Raw genomic sequence first — 22,045 nt, 5'->3', positions numbered from 1 at the left:
GGCCTATGAATAAGTCAGTTGATAATGAAGTCAGATTGAAGTGGACTTTTTAAAATATATTTAATTGTGCTGAATTAGGTCAAAATATATTAATATAAGTTATTATGAGCCTAAAATATTTCTCCCTCCCTCCCCACACACACATACAAAAAAAGCAACTGTAGACTTTCAGTCAAATGACTTATTTTGGGGTAACAGAAATTAACAAGCAAGACCAAAAATAAAGTCTCCATGAGTGAATAAGGAGAGTAAGAACAAAAGATGCACACTGGTAAGTGCAGATTTAGGATTGCATTTTAAAGTTTTGTTTCATTTGTAGTCTGTTGCTCTTACTATCCTTACTCACTAGCTCTTAAAATCTTTGTTAGTAAATGTGTATTTGTTTTCACTGTAAATAGATTAGAATGTTGTATTCTTATAAAGGATCTGATCTTATTCCAGTCAAGCTCATGTACTCTCTCCCTTCAGGAATAGCCTTCCTGGTTATTCATGTGAGTGTCCAGTGACAGGAGCTAGATACAATAGAGGAGCATCAGAGACACACTAGCAAAGGGGCTTAGGAACTGATAATGTGTCTGTCAGCAGCCTGCACAAGGGAGACTGAGCTCTGCAGACACCTGGAAGTAAGTGCATGTCTGCAGCCTGAGGCTGTTGGTTTTCATGGATAGACAAGACTGCTTCACACCAGGGGCATGCACAACGGGGAGAGCAAAGCAGTAGGGCCCCCTTCAGTAATCTGTGTGGGAACAGAACTCTTCCCGCCTCAGGGCTGCAGCAGGGAGAGCAAACACTTCCAGCTCTGGGGCTGCAGGGGAAAATAACAGCTCCTCTGGCCCTTGGACTACAGCTAGGGCCCAAAATATGTCCCTCCAAAAGTGGTCACATTTAAATTCCCACACACACCATTGCTTGACATTAAGGGTACGTCTACACTGCATGCTTATTTCGGAATAAGCTATTCCAGAAGATATATTCTGAAATAGCTTATTTTGAAATAGTGTGCCCACACTACAGGGAAGCTTCAAAATTAGTCCAAGGCAGGGTTCCCTAATGTGTATGTGCTATTTCAGTTTAGAGCCCCAGGAAAAACTGGAGAGAAATTCCTAAGAATGGCCCTGGTGAGGAGCTATTTCAAAATAGCAGCAGGGGAGCATCCACACTGTAGCTATTTTGAAACAGCTATTTTAGAAGAGGAGCTATTCCTTGTGGAATTAGGTTTACAGAAGTTGGAATAAGCCACCCATTATTTCAATATTATTTCAAAATAATGGAATTGCTCGCATTTTTATTTTGGAATCATGTTAATGATTCCAAAACAGCGGTACAGTGTTGATGCACCCTAAGAGTAGACAGTAGCAAAGTACTTCACAATTCTCAGTAACTTTAGGAACCATCACAGTGGCTATATACTAATAATCCTTGAAACTGCTAAAAAGGCACCAGATGCAGTGTGGAAAAAAGGAACTGGACTGAAAGCTCTGTTAGATGGTGCCTCTCATGATAGCATCTTTTCATCTATTCACTATCACCTGGATTGGATTTAAACCAATATTTAGAAATTGCAAGCTCCATATCCCATTAGAAGGCCCTCTTTCCATCCGGCAAGGTCTATTATGTCTTGTGTGAATGGATATTTTCTAGTAGTAGCATTTTAGCAAAGGAGAGGAAAATCATTTCACTCAAAAAATAATATTTTTTCTGACATTAAGGAGTTTATGTGATAAATTCACATATTATTTACCTTATCAACACAGATACCCCAGCTTAGATTTTGCAAAGTCATACAGGCATTTAACACTGAATAAGGGGAGAGAGAAATCATTCACAAAAATCAAAGCATCCACATTACATTCCATATATCTTTCTATCACCTGCTGTTATTTAACACCATAAAATGATTGCAGCCCCTTTAAACAGTTTTGAGTATTTATCTGAAAATAATTTATGGATATTAGTTTTGAAATCTGGAGTCTCCCTTTGAGCTTTAATTGCCATGACCTGTTTTATATTCCTGCAATGGCAACAAGATGAACTGCTGCCTCAGTCTGAATAATTTTTGGAAGAGTGGTAGCAGTTCACAACTGGGATGGGTACAATGAGATAACATTATGACGCAGAACCTAAGACAGACTTATCTGCATATAAATAGACCTAATCAGAAATGCAAATTGCAATCAGAAGAAATTTTAAAAGCTTGTGATAATTGGGTGATTGTGCAGATAACAAAAGGTCAAACACTTTTATAGTCAAAGCTTTTAAACTGCCATTAGCCAGTGGCGATTCTTCCTTTACAAATGCAATATGGAAGAGGCAACCATATGCCAATTTGGAGTCAATCTTGGACAAATTCTTGAGAGATTTTTTCCTATTACCACCATGGTCCTGTTTTTAAACCCTATTTTAAACTGTCAATAAATTCTTGCTTTGTCCAGTAAGAAATCCCAATCAGGTGAAAAAGCAAAACAAAAAATAGATAATGCAAAATGAAATATTCATGTAATATTAATAAATATGGAGAGAGTTTCCATCTTATTTTTATATGAATACTGCACGTCTTATCATCTAAGAGTAAATTTAAAAAAAGAAATGATGGACATAATTTAGTGAAACTGACAGATTGCTATAGAACATTCTCAAAATTACATTTTTTTCCACAATTAGACAAGTCAAAGATTCAGAGGAATACCATTTAAAAATATGATGCTACATTTTCAAATACTAGCTTCTGCCTCTTCTGAAACAAATATTTTTATCAATCTTAGCTAAGAAAATTACATTTGCAGTCTATTGTGGATGGCATATAAAATCAAAACCCAAGAAAAGAATAAAATAAATACAGAATTCTGTTATTTCAACTAGCCCTTATTATTAATTATTTCTAAACTCAGAGTGAATAGGAATCCTCATAATGATGACAACTCTTTTTATCTATTTTCCAGTGATGGCTTCTTACAATTTGGGGAGAAATTGTTTACCAAATATGTATTTTACTTCTCAATAGACTCCCTCTGAACAACAAACTAGTGAGTCAAGAGAGCCATCTAGTGCCATACCTTGGAATTTTAAATAGCGTTTTCACAGGATGCATGTCAAATAAAGGTGGGTCTCCATCACCCAGTTCAATAGCTGTGATCCCAAGAGACCATACGTCACACCGAGCATCATAAGAGTAGTCATACTGTTGTTCACAAGCAATGACCTATCAGATAAAAGTGGGGAAAACATGCATTAACCTCATCACTCCATGCTGTCCTACCTTGACATACTTTTGATTACCCAAATCACACACAGCTCCTATTTCTGTAGCTTTGCCTGTATCTCCCAGATGGAAAAGTCCAATAGAAGTATATCCTTTCCTTAGGCTTGTTGGTTTTTTTAAATAAAAACACCCACAAAATTTAACAGATAATTGTATCTATGCTACAGAATTGTAGAGGATGTTTCAAACATCTATATAAAAAATTCTGTATTAAATTATACATAAGATTGATTCTACTAAAACCTATTGCAATGATTTTAGAAGTGTATTGACTTTATACCTTTTAACTTCTACAGCTATTCGTAAGGTACAAGAGTGATTTGCATGGTATGAAATTTGCACAAATCTTTCAGATATATGTAGTTTGCCTCTGGTTTTGCATATAGACAAAAAGAAGAATCAATATATTATGGGTCTAATCTAAAGCCAACTAAAATTAATAGACGTTTTCCATAGAGTTCAAAGAGGTTTTGGACCAGGACCCGTATACCTGTGCCAGTAAAAGTCAGTGTCTACATTCATATTATTATAACTAGATCTGACCTGAAAACAAGCCTCTGAATTTGAACATCCACAAACCTTGCTGTGGAGATTAGAAACTAAATCCAGGTTTAAAATAGACCTTTATCTCTATAAATGCATAAAACAAAACCTCACATCTAAAAATTCTTGAAGTTAACCTGGCTTGGAATCTTGAACAAAATTTTGTAGCTCAAACAACTCACCACCAAGTGCTTTGAAAACTTTTTGAACTCCAGTGCATTGTTAACATGTACATTCATGGTATTCTGCTTAGGGTTAAATTAAATTGCAACTTTGTCTTAAATATAAACAGAATTGCTGACAGCATAAATTATTTTCTTATAAAAGAAGTAAAGGGTGTTGAATATACAAGATAAGAAAATCCAGTGGAGGCAGTATAAGTTATGGTTAGAATAAAAGCATCTTCTGTTACAGCAATAATTTATTTTTAAACTGCTTCTTTCACTTGGTATCTCTCATTTAGTTGTTTGTCTACAGCAGATTGAGTCAGAAAAATTAGACACACACACAAACTTTTTCACAAAGCTAGAACCAAATGTTCTGATAACTCTCCTCCCTAATTATTTTCATTTTAGTATGTCAAAGAGCTTCCTGCTTCAATTCTGCTTTGTTTAGTTTCATATATTACACTCATGAGTGGATGTCTAAGTGCTTTCCAGTAGTGCATTAAACATTATCATCATCATCCGTCATGTAAGGTTGTGTTTCTTTTCCTCTTCTTCTCATCCTAAAGGTAAAATTCTAATAAAAGGTTGGGGGGGGGGGTTTCTCTGTTGCTATGCAAGTTCATTCCATCAACATGGATTCATGTTTCTTCTGGAAATGTCTGTGGAAACCGCAATCACCCCACCGTTCTTCCCAGACTTGATAACTCAGGATCACAGCTGTCTACAGTACCTGCTTCACTTCATGGTATGGAAGCTCCATGGCTGAACCCAATGAAGCTTTCTTGCACAGACCCAGGACAGCCACATCCTCCTTGTCAGCAGGAAACCTTCCACTAGGGCTTCCTATCTGATCTAGTGGAAGAGATTTTCAGTCTGATTTCACAATGACTTTAGTCTCCAACTCATGTCCATTCCCCTCATGCTGGACTGTCTTCTCCACTGTAGGCTGCAGGGGTTATCCATGTGGTCAATAAAGGTTTGTATGGCCCCTATTTCTGCCTTCCATACAGGTGTAGAGGGTCAGTTAGTCTTTCCCAACCCAGTAGTGAGTTGTTTTCTAAAAGGTCTCGAGAGATTCTACCCTTATTCAGGACAGCTGGTGTCAGTCTGTGACCTTCGTGTCCTTTCCATGCTAATAGGACCACCTTTTGGACACAAAAGGAGCAGAAAGAGAAAGGAACACATAGGATTATGCAGTGCAGGAGTTTGGCATGTGTATACAGCTAATTTGGGGACAGGGTGACATACGCATTTGTATGTTCATTTATCAGAACTGAAGCATCAAACCCTTTTGAGATTTGCCTAGGACTACTTAGAACTGATGTTATTTTTGTTTTGGCTTCAGTTTATATAGGACATGTGGAAAAGCATAGCTGCAAGCATATAATATACTGCAGAATGATTATGACTGGAGCTCTGCTAGCTGGAGACAAGCACTGTGTAATTAGCACTGCCAACCTACCAGCTGGAAGGAGTCTGGAGTTTAAAGGGCTGAAGCTTCGGAGGAAAGGTGCTACTGTACTCAGTTGAAGGCATTAGCTAAATAGCTTCTGGGATGTGTGAAGGAAATGCTGAAAGCAGAGCATATAAAACATGAATGTGGTGCAAAAATGTTACCCTTGCTCCAAGGAGAGCAAAACTGCTAACCACACAAGTCAAACAAAATAAACCAGCTGAATGTCTTTCCACATGACATTATGCAGCCTATTTAATTTAATTTGATCTCGCCTTAGGGTAAAAAAATATTTTCATAAGCACTGTGTACACTAAGGACATTTCCTAAGTCTTACTGATTCAGTTCCACTGGTGTTTAGCAACATTGGAAGAGTTGGTCTGACACACCAAGATCTCTCTCACACACACACATATAGATATATGCTGGAGTCAACATGAGGCCTAAACTGTTTTGTTTTTTGTATTCCCTTTTCTTTATTGATGACTTCCAGATCTTATTCAAAGACAAAAAAAAAATTAACATTTATCAATGAAATGTTAACTTACTTTAAAAAAATCAATAGAATACATGATTGAATTTCAGGACAATTTATATTAGTTGTTAATTATTGACCAGTGTGCAGAGCCTCCTTTGCCCCTTCCATATTATACACCTCATCCTACACAGTTCCCACAGGGGTAATGGAATCTTCTTCAAACTGCAGAGAGGTTTACCAAGTTCTCCATATCTCCATTCCAGCTAGACTGGAATAGCCTCTACAATCCCTGCACACTGCTACAAAAGGAATTATGACAACTGACTCTACATAATTATGGATCTTGCGGATATTCCTTCAGTTTCTCAAAGCCCCCCTTCATACTGCTTAGCAAGGAAGCTGGCTGTCCAGCAGGCAAAGGGTGACATTATGCAAACACTACCCCTTTGCGCTGCAGCCCTGCTGTGGTCCCACTGTTTTTTTCTGACCTTCTGAGATGCTCTCCTTATGGGTAAATTTCTTCCTTAAGGACTTATCTGTAATTTTCAAAAGGTAGCTTTCTGAACTCCATTGTGCTGCTTCAATGTTGTTAGCAGCTCCAACATAACTCCTTCCTATTCCAGTTCATTGTAAGCTTTGGTTTGACCATCAAAACTTAAATAAGGGGGAAAAAATAACCAAGGAAGAAGCTAAAATTTCTCTAGTTTGTTTAAAACTATATCCACTTCCCAAAAACATCTGTGTTCCCAATAATAAATCACTTCACTGAAATCATGTGAATCAGTTCCCACAAGGTGGTGACTCAGAGGAAGCCACAAGCAGTTATCTACTTGGCTACAAAGCTGCTACAGTCTATCCCCAGATCATGTTTGTCTAGATACTTGCATGGGCCTCAGAACAGCATTGTGTGAGTTCTTCACAAATATTATGGCCTTTGTCCTCAACACCCTGTGAGACAGATGCAGCATTTTTGCCATTTTGCTATCAGGGAAGTAAAGTGGAGCAAGGAGAGATTTCTTCTCAAAGTCAGCTAACTTCTATGGAATTAAATCCAGATTTCGTGACTCCTACGCCAGTGACTCAAAGGACAAAACATCCTTTCCTCCAAAGCCAGTATTACCCATATGCAGAATACACAGGTTGTTAGGGCACTCGAAAATCTGGGGAACCACTGGGTCTCAATATGCACCCACCTGCCTCGTCCTATCCCTGTTCTGTGGCTCTGCTTCCTCCAGAGAAAATCTATAAACGGCATGTGGCCATTTATTCTCATTGTAAAATCTATTGTTTGCAATTCAACAGCAAAATTCAATCTACGTCTAAACTTTCTTAGAGAGTTTATTTACAAGCTATGCCAAAATAATTTAATGACTGCGACAGGGGGTCACATACTTGATGGAAGGGAATGTGTGACGTATCTATGAGTTCTCTCCTCTCTATGGCTGACAGCTTATGCCTTCAGGAAGTGCATGTGAGTAAAACTATATTACAGCAAAAATCCTGGCATTGGCAGCCCGGTTAAGAAGCATTTTTTAAATCAGATACTCTGTCAGTCTACTGTGAGTTCTCTTTGTTTCTAGCTAAATTTAATCTGCACTGAAACATGTAGCCAAGTGCGTTTCATGCAATTTTCCTTCACTCACTTCTAGCAAGAGAAGTTGCTCAGAAAACACATTGCATTTGTTACTATATTTCTGTTGCATTTGTAGAATGTACATGGATTACATGATCATAGAATCGATGTGATTACTAAACAGAACACTTACCTTAGGACTTGTTGGGATTTTACCATTCACAGACGCTTGTAGTGGGGTGAGGGGGAAAGTAAAAGTTGGATTTATTGTTTCACCCATGGAAGATAAGCCTGGCAAGCAAAACAGCTGTTTGGAGTTTGGTTTCTGCAGCTGGTTCTGATTTCTATCTTGGAGTCTAAGGCCAATCTACACTGCAAATGCTTTCCATATAGCATTTATGTATAGGTTATATAGGATTTATGTATGAGGTATAGCAATGCTGGTATAGGAGTAGCAGCCAAACCCCCCTAGCATAGATAGAAAAACTCTATCTGTTGGCAAACATTCCATCAGCACAGTAATGCCACCTACATAAATACCATTCGTTCTGTTCTGTCAGCATAGCTGCACCTACCCCGGGGGACTAGTTGGCATAACTAAGTCTGTTGGGGAGAGAGGGGGCTTCACATACCTGATCAATCTAGCTACTCAGAAAAAACTTTTCATTGTAAATCTGGCCTAAACAGTGACTTCCCAGTCCCAAAGCTGTACTGCTGCCTATTTTTAGTAATGTACTGAATGAAGTAATGCTTAGTCTCCTGAGCATTCAACTCAATTGACCTTGAAGAGGGACTTTGGGCCATATGTGGCTTTAAAGGGATCAGACCCAGACCTAGCAATCACAGACACCATTTCCAGATCCACTCTTACTAAAGAGCCTTATGGTTTTGTCCTGTCTTCTAAACTATAGGTGGTGTCCAGACAAGCTTCTGCAAAACAAGAATCTTTTAATTTCAAGCAAAAGGCAGAGTCTGCATTCTCTTCAAGGAATCCAGAGCCACTTATTCCTGGGGACACTTGCCCTTTCATCCAAGAGTGCTCGAAGTCCCTCTGGTTCTAAGGCACTGATGTTTGAGACATTCATTTTTCCTTCCTTCTGCAATGAGGCTGGGAAGGCAGAGGTACCAGAAGAAAATCCTAGACCAGGAAGTATGTTACCTACCACCTACCTGGCTTTGCTCAAATATATAGTCAGACTTGCATCATATACAAGAAAGTTCTTTATCATTGGGCCAAGCACAGACTGGGCAAAATTCCACCTTGGCTACTCTCCTCCAGCTCCATAGCTTTTAGACCTTAGCAGGAGAATGTGGTGCTAAGGTGATAATTAACCAGTCTCCCTCTGGTTGGAAGCATGGCCCGAGATGAGTCTGAATCTTGAACAGCAGATGTGGTAAAAATTACAGGGGGCAACAACTCCAGACTACAACGTAGAGAATGTTAGGACAAGAAGCAATGGGCTTAAACTTCAACAAGGAAGGTTTAGGTTGGACATTAGGAATTGCCAGGGTGGTTAAACACTGGAATAAATTGCCTAGGGAGGTTGTGGAATCTCCATCACTGGAGCTATATAAGAGCGGACTGGACAGACATCAATCAGGGATGATAGATGTTGCTTGGTCCTGCCGTGAGGGCAGGGACTGGACTTGATACCCCCTCCAGGTCCCTTCCAGTTCTAGTACTCTATGATTCTATGATTGTTTTAATGTAAACATTCTGAGCTAAACAGGAGCTGATGAGGATTTTGCGGGGCTCAGGGCAGCAAAATTTCACAGGGCCCCCTGTTTGCCATGGCGCATGCGCGGGGCTTCTTGAAGCGCGGGGCCCGGGGTGGCCGCGCTGCTCGCCCTGCCCTATATCCGCCACTGGAGCTAAAGATTGACAGAAAAAGTAACTGGGAGTATTTGCAAAAAGACAAAAATTACCTATTGACCAAATTTCATTAAAAAAAAATCAATACTGAAGGGGAAGCAATAAAGCACTTTGTCTGTCTTGACTATTTAGACTGTAAATTCTTCAGGGCAAGGGCTGTCTCTCACAGCATGAGATGATGTGGCCTTGCTTTCAGCTGGGGCCTAGGCCCTGCAATAATACAATCATAAATATAATAGCAAGTACCAAACATTTCTTGATATGTGTGAACCACAAAATTTGAATTTGTTTCTAAGCTCTACTGCTATCATACTATGTCTAATGCATTGTTTTCCCACCAAATGAGTTCAATTTTCAGAAATTTCAATGTTCATTCATTTCAGGCCAGATAATTCCAATTCAGAGAAAGGTACAAGAACTTCCTTTATAGTGATTTATGAAATAGCCCACCTTGGGAGAAGTTTCTTCCTAACCCCAGAGAGTTAATGATTGGTTTATGCCCTAGATAATTTAAAGTTAATATCTCATAGGCATTTGCCACACATGTATTACACATGCTATAAATATACATTTTCAAAATGTCCTCACTAAATGCAGAAAGGACATGCATTTTCTATTACAAAATACAAACAAGCTTTGCATGCACAATCACTTTTAAATTACTTTCAGGTAGCAACCAAATTACATTGTTGTTATACTTTCTGATTTCTCACTTGTTCAAACTTGTCTCCCTTTACCATATGGATTCCTAGAATTTCCTGTGATAATCAGAATTCAATCCAAAAACAGTTTCATATTTGAATGGCACCAACTGCCATTGAAATGTTCCTATCAGAAGAGCTAATTTTAGCTAAATGGAAGTTAAAGCAGAGAGACCTAAAGCTATTAACCCAAGGGCTGACCTTGAGTCCCATGATGTAGGCAAGTGAGTGGTGAACAAGATAAGTTGAAGGGTTGCAATGGGGGAACATACTCAGTGCTTTTTAGAGCATTGTATGCACCATCCCATCTACTTAGAATTAATTTTGAAATACGGAACAGAGTAAAATTTTCTATTGAATGCCATTCTGTGATTTGGCCAGGGGGTTGGATTTTCCATTCCAGATGTTAGAAGCTTTTTAACTACTGGTGCCAACCTGCTTTTTAAGGTTTATATAGTTGAGATATAAACAAAAGAAACCTATTCTAAGATGAAATTTGGCATTAGGCAACTTTGTTCTTGAAGCAAAAATCAGGCCCTGAACGAAAAGTCCTTTATTCACATGAATATTGGACTTCAGAGGGACTTGCTCATGAAATTTTGAAGGATCAGTCCATTGCTTTAGATATTTTTCAAATATACAAATGTAAACAAAACTATTGTGCTCACTTAATGTTTGCATTTACATAATGTAGGGAGGGCCTCATACTACAATGACACACAACAAGTGTTTCCTCATTGTTCCAACATTCAACTGATTTTCTCAAAAAACAATCAGATTTAAACAGAAGATAAATAGGAGTCTTTTTAAAAAAAATAAAGGGTGTTTTGGGTATATTTAGTTGATCACTTGCAGTTCTAACATTCTCAAAGCATACTCTTAATTCTGTAATGAATTTCATCTGAATTTCATGGAGATGTCTATTTCACCAAAGAGAAGGAAAACATTCTGCTGTTACTGTGATAATCTTGCTGAATGCTATTTTCTCTTGGCTTGTAACATGTACCCAAACAGGGAGCTTATAAAGCTTCAGATAAATGGGGCCAGAAGGTCACACAAGGTAAGTCAACAGCAAAACTCCCAGGGTACGCCTAGACTACATGCCTCTGACGACAGGCACGTAGATTAGACTACCAGGCATAGGAAAATGAAGCGGCGATTTAAATAATCGCCGCTTCATTTAAATTTACATGGCTGCCGCACTGAGCCGATCAGCTGTTTGTCGGCTCAGCGCGGTAGTCTGGATGCGCAGGGGTTGACATCAAAGGCATTTGTCGACCTCCCAGGTATGCCTCTAAGATAGATGCTATCAGCCCCATCAGTAACTAGTATCTAGACCAGGTTGGGCAATAATTTTGATTGGGGGTCACTCCAAGAATTTGGTAAGTGGTCAAGGGCCAAACTCTTCCATGATATTAATGGAGGAGGTTCAGGATCTGGGATTGTGGTTGGGTGCAGAAGGTGGTGTGGGATCTAGGAGGGAGTCTGGGTGAAGGAAGGGGTTGGAGGTGCAGTGTCCAGGGGGTGGGTATGGGTGCAGGAGAGTATTCCAGCTTGGAGGGGGATATAGAAGGGGGTTGTGTTCTGGGGCAGAGGTGCAAGAGGGGCTGCAGGGGTTTGGGTTGTGACCTGGGACCAGAGTTTGGGGGCAGGTTCTGGGAGGGGGGATAGGTGCAGAAGGAGATCCTGACCTGCTGAAGAAGCAGGGCCTGGAATGGGGTAGGAGTGCATGGGCGGGGGAGAAGAGAAGAGAGGGGGAAGGGAGGGGTTGGACTGCCAGAGACAGGCTCTGGATGGGAGGCATTTACTTGGGTGGCTTCTGGCCAGCACTACAGCAAGTTCCTCAGCCAAGCTCCCTGCCTTCCATAGGCTGCTCAGAGCAGTTGACTGTGGGGCCATGTGCTCTTCTGAATACTGGGACCTGGGAGAGGAGGGGTACTTTGCGCACTTCTGGCCAATAGGAGCTGTGAGATTGTGCAGGGGGTGGGGAAAGTGTGCAAAGTCTCTCTGCCTCCTCTCCCTGGGCTCGCAGCATTCAGAGAAGCACACGAATGCCCCGCAGCCAGACCGCAAGCTGTATGTTGCCACACCCTGATCTAGACTATGCACCCATTGTCACTGGCGTCCATGATACCTCAGTCTGAGTTATTTTTAAATCACTCTCAGTGTCTGCCCCAGATCTTATATGGCAATTCCTGTTCCTAAAACAAATTTGGTATAGGGTGGCAATGTGCTGGTTCACATCAGGTTTATATTATGTTCTGAGGTTCCAGTTTCAGGCTAGGCTAGACCAGGACCAAGAGTTTAGGTTTAACATAACTAAAATCTTGTGAGTTTCTCTTGCAAAGTTTTGGATGAATGCATTAGAACTCAAATGCGATCATCTGATTATGTGATATTTTTGCTATTTGGGGTAAGAATCTTGCAAAACCTGCAGCACTGTTCTTTTACCCGCTTCTGAACTGGAACTGAGATGAAAAGGAGCGTGGACTAAGACTCGGAATTAAAGATGTTTAATTTCAGGCATGTCAGAGACAGATTTTAGGTAGCTTATTTAATAGACAAGGATTTATAAAGTAACTACAGCAATGGTTCTGCTGAATCTGGCCTAGTTGTATTCTCTGTTTCAGTCCTGCAACTGACTGCTGTATGCACGAGGCAATTATGATTAACATAACCACCAACTCTGAAGGCTACTTCTTAGGTTTAATGTTTTTCCCCCTAAGCAGTCCAGTTGCTTCTATTCAGCTTACTTCCCATACCATTATATCCCACTTTCACTTTCCATCCATATTTGGGTTAAATTCACAACATGCACTTCTATCTCTTGCTCTTTTTCCCCCCTCTGTCCTGATGCTATTCTCTGATACACACATACTCCAGAAAAACATTTCTGGAAGGCCCATTTACCCATCGGGGGACTTAGTCCAAATTCCTCATTTTCCCTAGATCATTATTTCAGTTTTTCTGAGTTATATTTCCTATTCACCCAATTGTTTTAAGTTGTTTTGGGTTCTTCTCTCTGTTTCTCCATAGATACCTCCATGTCTCTAAAACATCAAGCATAAAAAGAACAAGGAAACTTTTTGCTTGATGCACTGTGTTTTCTCTTTACTATACAAATTTCCATTGACTTTCACTCATCCTACCTTAGACTCACTAAAAAACTTTGTTTTCAAAAAAGCTGTTATCAAGAAGGATTTTTCACATTCTCGTAGATGAAAATCTACAGCTTTCATAGCACAATTTACACATGCATAAAGAAAAAAACCTATGAAGGCACGACAAAAAGTAATGTAAATGCTATGTTCAATGGAATATAAATGTGTCATTCACACAAACACAAGGAAACCAATCATAATGACAACAACACATGAGTCTCACGGTACTTATAATATACAAGAAAGTTCAAGGAGCAGCATAATCAGTCTTGGAAGGATTTGATTTTTTAATCAGTAAATATCCTACTGCCATTAATAAGCATTTCTGATTTCCTTTAGTGTCTGACACCCCCAGCAATTTTTCATGAGTACAAAATTTTCAATAAATTATAAAAATGCTCAACACCTATGATTTTGCACAACTGAATTAATAAAAATATTTTAAATACTTAAATTTAAAAATCTTTCCAAATTATGTTTAAAAAAATACAATTCTGCCAAGCCTAAGCATAATGGATAGTTGGGAAGTCTACAGTTGTTTTGCAGACTTATAAATCTACAATGTCTGATCAGTGCATACCTGGTGGTTCACATATGCATGTTCATTTGCAGAGTTACTGTGCTTAGGGCACTGGGTCACTTGGAAATATTTTTTTTCAAACAGGAACTTTAAAACCAGCCATCCCCGTTCAGATGTGGTATGTACACAAGGCCTTTCAGGCATTACATGTAACCATATTTTCAGATCACTTACATCAAAATGTCCATTTATTTCTTTGGGTTTTTTATTCAAATTATGTTATTTTCCAGCAAGACAATTAGTAGGAGGGCAGGGCACAGGACATTTAAATAAGATTTCAACCATAAACCCTGATTGTTATTATTCAAGCAAAGCACTAATGTAAACAGCATCCTTAATTATCTGGGTTTAATACAAATATTTTGTCATCATAACCCTTGGCAACATTGGAATGAATGGCCAAAACTGTTTTAGAGTGTCTTTAAGCAAGGTGATGCCATAAATAATGATGGAATGATGGTTACTAAGGTGTCTCCTGTCTCTTCTGTGACGTCAACTGGTTGTTATGGAGATGGTAAAATATCAACCATTCTTTGAGAGGCTTTTACAAGATCCATTTTTGGATCCATTACAGCAGGTTTATTTCTCAGCTCAACTATAACCAGCTTTCTGTGGCAATAGAGAGAAGACCAGATGGGACTGTAACATTTTTTAAAAGAAACAAATGTTTGGATTATACTCAAAACTGTATGCTGTATGATACAGCCCTTTGCTTGTTTATAACAGATGCAGAATGTAAGTTCTATCCCAAATAGCCTGTGGTTCCAACAGTTGATATGTTGTTCCATTATTTCTGTTGAAGGCCACTATTTTTGTTTAGATTTAATATTCCTCATTATTGCACAGTCTTCTCTGTGTTTTTGTACCATTTTATAAAACACAGGACTCCTGTTATATTTGCTGGTATTTAAAGGGATACTGCCAAGGTTATTGTCCTCTTTCATGCAGTCACTGAAAATGCAGGGGCATTTTGTTCACTTTTAACCTAAAAGACAGACAATTTTTCCTAAAATTCCACAAAATGGGTTGAACAGTAAAAACGCAGCGGGATGTCTCTGGGCAGGCTGTTATGAAAGTACTGAGAATCAGGTTTTTTTTGCCTAAGAAGCTTGAAGGGGACTCTTGAATTTTCTTCATTTCTGTTCTATGTTACTTCCATGAATCTAAACATGCTTTGATACTTACAAGCAGACCGAGGACTTGCACCCCACCGGACAAAGCCAACTATTCCATAAATAGTGTAACCAGACCACTTGCTTTCTCAGCGACTTGTGACCTCTCCTCCATGCTTAGCCTCTCACTGTCCTGCCTCCTCTATTCAGGGTTTGATGCTACCACTCTAGGTTGGTGAGGTGCTATGTCAGAGTCACACTCCTCCTCATCCTGCTTGTTATGTTCCTAGCATGCTGACCAGCAGTCTTTGTGGGTGAAGGTCAAGAAGTTACATGATCAAGCAGATGCTAGGTGACCTTGTGATAGGAGGGGAAAATCACTTGCTTACTTAAATATTCACACACACACACACACACACACACACACACACACACACACACACACCCACGTGTGAGTGTGCATGAACACAGAAAGACCCTGTAAAACCTAAGCCTGGAGCTGTACTAACTCTGCAACCAGGAACTCCTTTTCCAGAAGCAATAAAACTCAATAAACAGGTCAGAGATGCTAAAACAAAATCAGACTCAGACCAAAAGCAGATAAGACCAAACACTAAATGTATCATGATGTAAAAATTCGTGTCTTCTAAATTGGCAGGTAATGGTCAAAAGGGGTATTAGGAGAGAAAGAAAACAAGCAGTGAAATTAGTTTTTATTTGTGAAAGCTGTCCAAATGTTAACCACTTCCTTAGTGGCCCAGCCAGTAGGTCCTAAACCAGGAACTGCAACAATAACAACCACTCATTGCTGTCTTCCTTTAATGAAACAGCTTTCAGTTCCCTGGGTCACTTTCCTGCTGTCCCAGTCTTCACCAATGTTCCATCTTTTGATCAGGGCTCTTTTGTGTTCAGTCAGAGCAGCCATCTCAGAGCCCCCTCTCACTCCCCTGATCCCTACCAGCGCTGCCCTGTCCATGGTGCTGCAGTTCTCTTTGGCCAGCCAGGAGCATCATCAGTACTACTTTGGCTACAGGAAGGAACTACTTGTCTCTGGCTCTGCCTCTACTTTTTAGATGGCCCTCCTTGGCCCTGACTGTTTGCTCCCTGCAGCCTTTCTGATTGGCTAGCCTTTTGTGGCCTCTCCCCCAATTGGCTGATTCTTGCATAGTCTGTCTCAGTTGCTCGGAGGACTCAGCTCCACTGCTCCTTTCCTGAGACAGGTTTGGCAAGATGCTGAGGCCTCCAGCAGGTGGAGTCTGGGCCTAGTCCACCCTGTCATAATTACAACTAAACGGCTAATGTACTTTGCAAACACTGACCAACGTGCCACCCTTCCTGCACAAGAACATGTGGAAAGACCAGATTACTTCTAGAATTCTGCATTTCTGTTGTAGCACAGAGTCCACATGTGATCCCCCCTTCCCAGGTCAGTGGAGGGATGAGCTCAAAAAGACAGTGCAGGTTGGAAATCTGGATCCCCATCTAAGCAGGCATCAGCCAGCTGAGTAAAGGGCTCACTTGATGTATTGTACAATAACTCCCAACTTAATAATGTTATATAGAATATAATAGGGATAAAATAACAGGATTAGATGTATAGACATTGTGCTAAACCCCAAGGAAATTTATAGAGGATTCACTCTCTTTTAGAGGCTTTAGGAACCATACAGTATTCTATAGCTGGGATATAATTCCCTACTAAAATCCTTGGAATGATTCAAAGAAATTGATGTAAAGGATACTAAATTCTAAAAGACATTCCCATAAGTGCCTCCCCTTGCTATGGCAGGAACAATAGCCATTGGTCCTGGCCTGTTACTCTGTGGAGTAGAATCATAAGAGCATTAAGTCCGAAGTATTTTATGCCTTAAAGAAGCATTACCAACAAGTTTCCTGTAGCTTGGCCTGTAGTTTTATGGAAAAGCTGCAAACAATTCTCTTTAATAAAAGAGGATCATGCATCAGTTATTAATGGAATCTAATTTGTCTATACATCCCACTGCATAAGAATACACATGTGGAAGGAAATTAAACAGAATCATAGCTGGGAACCACCAAACGCTTTTTCTGTTTATTACGGGTATCAAATTTTTTGAGTCAGTGTAGAATTAGGACAAAACTGTGTATTGTAATGAACAGAGGCAACTCAGACAAAATAAATAAAATGCTTTGCCCACCCACCTCAGGTGCCATCCAAAAGGGCGTTCCCACCGAAGTGTTTCTGCGTAGCCGGGTACTGGTAAGCTGGGCCGAAACACCTGCAATAAAATGGATTCACACTTTGGCCAAAAATTCATGATGTAATTTCAGTTCAGATTATTTCAAGTCTCAGGAAAATAAACACATGATCCTTAAATCATGTCTGCAAAACAGCAGTCAAAATCAGGTCAAGGTATATCATTTGTACTAAATTAGTTATATGATCAATTCTATATTTTGCTTTAATCAGGACTTGTCCAAAGGAAGACCACAACTTTCTCTAACATAGTTACAGGAACACTATGCTTAAGTCCATCTCTGTGAAGCAAAGCACTGAAGCTCACCTTAACCATAACTGTGTACTAAAATAAATTATATGCTTCAGTGCTTTGCTGAAGAACATAAGAATGGCCATACAAGTTCAGACTACGCGTCTATCTAGCCCAGAATCCTGTTTTCCAACAGCGGCCAATTTCAGGTGCCAAAGAGGGAATGAACAGAACAGTAATCATTAAGTGATCCCTCCCTCGTCACCCATTCCCAGCTTCTGACATAAAGAGGCTAGGGACACCATTCTTACCCATCCTGGCTAATAGCCATTGATGGACCTATCCTCCATGAATTTATCTAGCTCTTTTTTGAACCCTGTTAAAGTCTTGGCCTTCACAACATCCTCTGGGAAGGAGCCCCACATGCACTGTATGAAGCCCCACATGCACTGTATGTAAGGAGCCCCACACGCACTGTATGACTACGCACTGTATGAAGAAATATTTCCTTCTGTTTGTTTTAAACCTGCTACCTACTAATTTTGTTTGGTGACCCCTAGTTCTTATGTGACAAATAAATAATCTTCCCTTATTTACTTTCTCTAGTTCTTGGTGACCCCTATTTCTTATGAGACAAATAAATAATTTTCCCTTATTTACTTTCTCTGTATCAGTCATAATTTTATAGACCTCTCTCAACACCTCTATCTTATCCCCCCTTAGTCACTGATAACAGGAATGAACTATTGAAACAAGTGCAAAGAGCAAACACAATGCTGCAAAGTGATACACTCGTCCCTCTCCCAAGGGGAGCTGCCATGCCCCTGGGCTTCTTGGGACCATGACCAACCCCATGTGTCCTGCAATGCAACTGTGTTTATATACCCGCGCCCCTCTCACTGGGGCAATGTCCTAGCAGCCAGAGCCTATAGTAAACATCCCTCTCACCAGGGCAGTGCAGCCTAACAGCCAGAGTCTTTAGTCAACTAAGTCAACCTCAGAGTTTGAGTCTCAAAAAGATTTTACCACCAAACCAATATTATTTTCAAAGCTTATCAAATGGCTGCTTTTTCATAAAACGCAATATTGCATTTCTATGTTGTTACCCACAGACACTGAACAATTGTGTAACAGATATTGTTTAGCAATGTTTGCTGCTAATAAATAATAAATTTGGAAGCTGGAATATGAGCTTCCTCAATTTAGATGTTTAAATCCTGCAGCATGGAGTGTGCTTCCCAGCATGTGTTGACAGACATGCACTAGCTTTACTCATGCTAGCCTGCTAAAAAAGCACAATACCCAGGGCATCAGTATGGGTTGGCCACTCAGGTACAAATGAATTTCCCTGGTACCACTCTGAACCATGCATTGATTGCAGTCCCACTGCAAACTTAGTTAACTCTGATTCCTTGTCATACCAGCAGAATTTGTAGCTGTAAACACCACTGGGAGAATTTGAACCTGGGACCTCTGGAGCTTAGTGTAGGAGCCTCTACAGTTTGAGCTATAAAGCCAGCTGGCTCTCAACCTTGGCTGTAGAGCAGGACTACTTAATTTTGGAAGCCCTGGGGGCCACAGTGATACTCACAGCACATGCCGAAGGCCGCAACTTAAGTGTGGTTGCATATACATGCACTAGCTTATTTCACACTGATGGACATGAATACAAAGATTAAGGCAAGACTACACAACATGCAGGCCCCCATTAAAGTCAGTTCTGCTGATATTGATAAAATGCAATATTTACCCAATTTCCACCCATATGACAGCACTTTTAATTAGCAATGACAGTCCAGGAATTTAACTACTAAAACACATATCGACAGACAACCATTATATTGACTACGCCTTTGTTGTGGCTCCCACCTGTGGGCTGCAAACAAATGGCCCGTGGGCCGCATGTTCAGTAGCCCTGCTGTAGAGCTCCCTTGTTTTTATATCTAACTGCAAGTGGTCTAAATGCTACTACCTGGGACAGTGAACCACACTTCGTGTGTGTAGACTATGTATAGACTTGCATAGAGATTGTAGTTAAAACCATACACAAAAGAGATACTGAATAACAGTGAGCTAAAAATGTTTTTATAAAGATAAATAAAGAAAAAGAATGCTAGTTCTCAGACATTTTATGACAATTTAATACATGGGACATTTAATAGGTATCATGCTAAAGGCAACTTAAGGAGAAATATAAATATATATTGCATCCAAAAATACTTTAAAGGAATGATATCATTGCATGACTTGGCAACTAAAATTTAGGAAATGCCACAACTAAGGTTGCTTCTGCAACTTTAATTTGGCCCTCTTGTACATGTGTATTATGAAATAGTCTTTTAATTACATAATCACATACCTCTGCATAGCCACATAAACACTGCTACATTCAGTGCACAGAATACATGGTGTTTACTGAATGTGTTCCATATTTATTTTTAACTTTATTCAACATATGGTCCTATGCCTTATTTCTGCACACCACTTAAACCCAGCACTGAAAATAGAACTATAGTTTTCTCCTGGGCTTCTTTATTGTGCTCTCACTATCACATTTTAGTATTTTTTTAAAATGCTGACTGTACCGTCACAATGCCCTTGTGAAGCAAGAACATAAGAACGGACGTACTGGGTCAGACCAAAGGTCCCTCTAGCCCAGTAGCCTGTCTGCCGACAGTGGCCAGCATCAGGTGCCCCAGAGAGGGTGGACCGAAGACAATGATCAAGCGATTAGTCTCCTGCCATCCCTCTCCAGCCTCTGACAAACAGAGCCCAAGGACACCATTTTATCCCCTGGCTAATAGCCTTTTATGGACCTAACCTCCATGAAATTATCTAGCTTCTCTTTAAACTCTATTATAGTCCTAGCCTTCACAGCCTCCTCTGGCAAGGAGTTCCACAGGTTGACTACATGCTGTGTGAAGAAGAACTTTCTTTTATTAGTTTTAAACCTGCTACCCATTAATTTCATTTGGTGTCCTCTAGTTCTTCTATTATGGGAACTAATAAATAACTTTTCTTTATCGGCCCTCTCCACACCACTCATGATTTTATATACCTCTATCATATCCCCCTCAGTCTCCTCTTTTCTAAACTGAAAAGTCCCAGTCTCTTTAACCTCTCCTCATATGGGACCCATTCCAAATCCCTAATCATTTTAGTTGCCCTTTTCTGAACCCTTTCCAAGGCCAAAATATCTTTTTTGAGGTGAGGAGACCACATCTGTACACAGTATTCAAGATGTGGGAGTACCATAGTTTTATACAGAGGCAGTAAGATATTCTGGGTCTTATTTTCTATCCCTTTCTTAATAATTCCTAGCATCTTATTTGCCTTTTTGACCGCCGCTGCACACTGCGTGGAAGTTTTCAGAGAACTGTCCACGATAACTCTAAGATCTGTTTCCTGATTAGTTGTAGCCAAATTAGCCCCCATCATACTGTACGTATAGTTGGGGTTATTTTTCCCAATGTGCATTACTTTATACTTATCCACATTACATTTCATTTGTCATTTTGTTGCCCAGTCACTCAGTTTGGTGAGATTTTCTTGGAGTCCCTCACAGTTTGCTTCTGTCTTGACTATCCTAAACAGTTTGGTATCATCTGCAAACTTTACCACCTCACTGCTTACCCCTTTCTCCAGATCATTGATGAATAAGTTGAAAAGGATTGGTCCCAGGACTGACCCTTGGGGGACACCACTAGTTACCCCTCTCCATTCTCAAAATTTACCATTTATTACTACTCTTTGTTTCCTGTCTTTTAATCAGTTCTCAATCCATGAAAGGACCTTCCCTCTTATCCTATGGCCATGTAATTTACACAAGAGCCTTGTGTGAGGGACCTTGTCAAAGGTTTTCTGAAAATCTAAGTATACTATATCTACTGGATCCCCCTTGTCTGCATGTTTGTTAACCCCTTCAAAGAACTCTAATAGATTAGTAAGACAGGATTTCCCTTTACAGAAACCATGTTGACTTTTGTCCAACAAATTATGTTCTTCTACATGCTTCACAAGGCAACATTATTATACCCAATTTTACACCTGGGTAACTGAGGCACAGAGATTAAAGCCAAAATTCTCAAATGGATCAACTAATTTTCAGTGCCAAATTTGAGGAACCTAGGTCTGCTTTTTCAGAGTACTTGGCATTTGAAAGCACTTTGTTTGTTCAGAGTGGAGTTTCTGAACAAACAGCACACAGCTGCAGCTGGGCAAAGTCTGCACTTCTGCAGAACAGATCCCAGATGTCCTGAAACTCCTGCCTCATTCATTAAACACCTTCCAATTTCTGCAACAAATGATGCTGGCATACTCCAGACAACAGCATCATTCATTATGCAGCCCTGTTTCATATCCAAGGAAGTCCATTCTGTGCACTGAATGAGATCCTGCTCTACTTTCTTCCCTACCATTATCCCACAAACTCTTGTGGCATACCCCAGACACCCAGTGCCTGATCCTATCTTCCCATTGTTCTTGCCTATGTTCTCTTGCTCTGATCTGATGCCCTTCCCTAAACTCCCACCCCTTTCCCTCTACTCTTGTCTCTCTTGCTCCACCTTTTCTCTTCTGTCTTCCTCTGTTCCTGCCTCTTTTCCAAACTTTTGGGATCCTGTTCATTGCCACCCCCAAAGCAGGGATGGTTCTTGGAGTGCACAAGCAGGATTGGTG

The 22,045-nt window shown here is 40.0% G+C and overlaps 1 protein-coding gene across 1 annotated transcript in view; it reads right to left on the bottom strand.

The window, feature by feature from the left end:
* Nucleotides 1–22,045, bottom strand: part of MYO3B (myosin IIIB) — a 344,336-nt gene that overhangs the window by 310,081 nt on the left and 12,210 nt on the right. The window contains exons 5-6 of the mRNA XM_075933604.1: nt 17,082–17,158; nt 3,054–3,199 (exon numbers count right to left, since the gene is read on the bottom strand). Coding sequence (XP_075789719.1) covers nt 3,054–3,199; nt 17,082–17,158 — 223 coding nt within the window. The remainder of the gene's footprint in view (nt 1–3,053; nt 3,200–17,081; nt 17,159–22,045) is intronic.

This window comes from Pelodiscus sinensis, chromosome 7 (assembly GCF_049634645.1).
Source record: "Pelodiscus sinensis isolate JC-2024 chromosome 7, ASM4963464v1, whole genome shotgun sequence".
Classification (NCBI taxonomy): Eukaryota; Metazoa; Chordata; order Testudines; family Trionychidae; genus Pelodiscus; species Pelodiscus sinensis.
The sequence above is the reverse complement of the archived record's forward strand: the minus strand, read 5'-3'. Positions and strand labels throughout refer to the sequence as shown.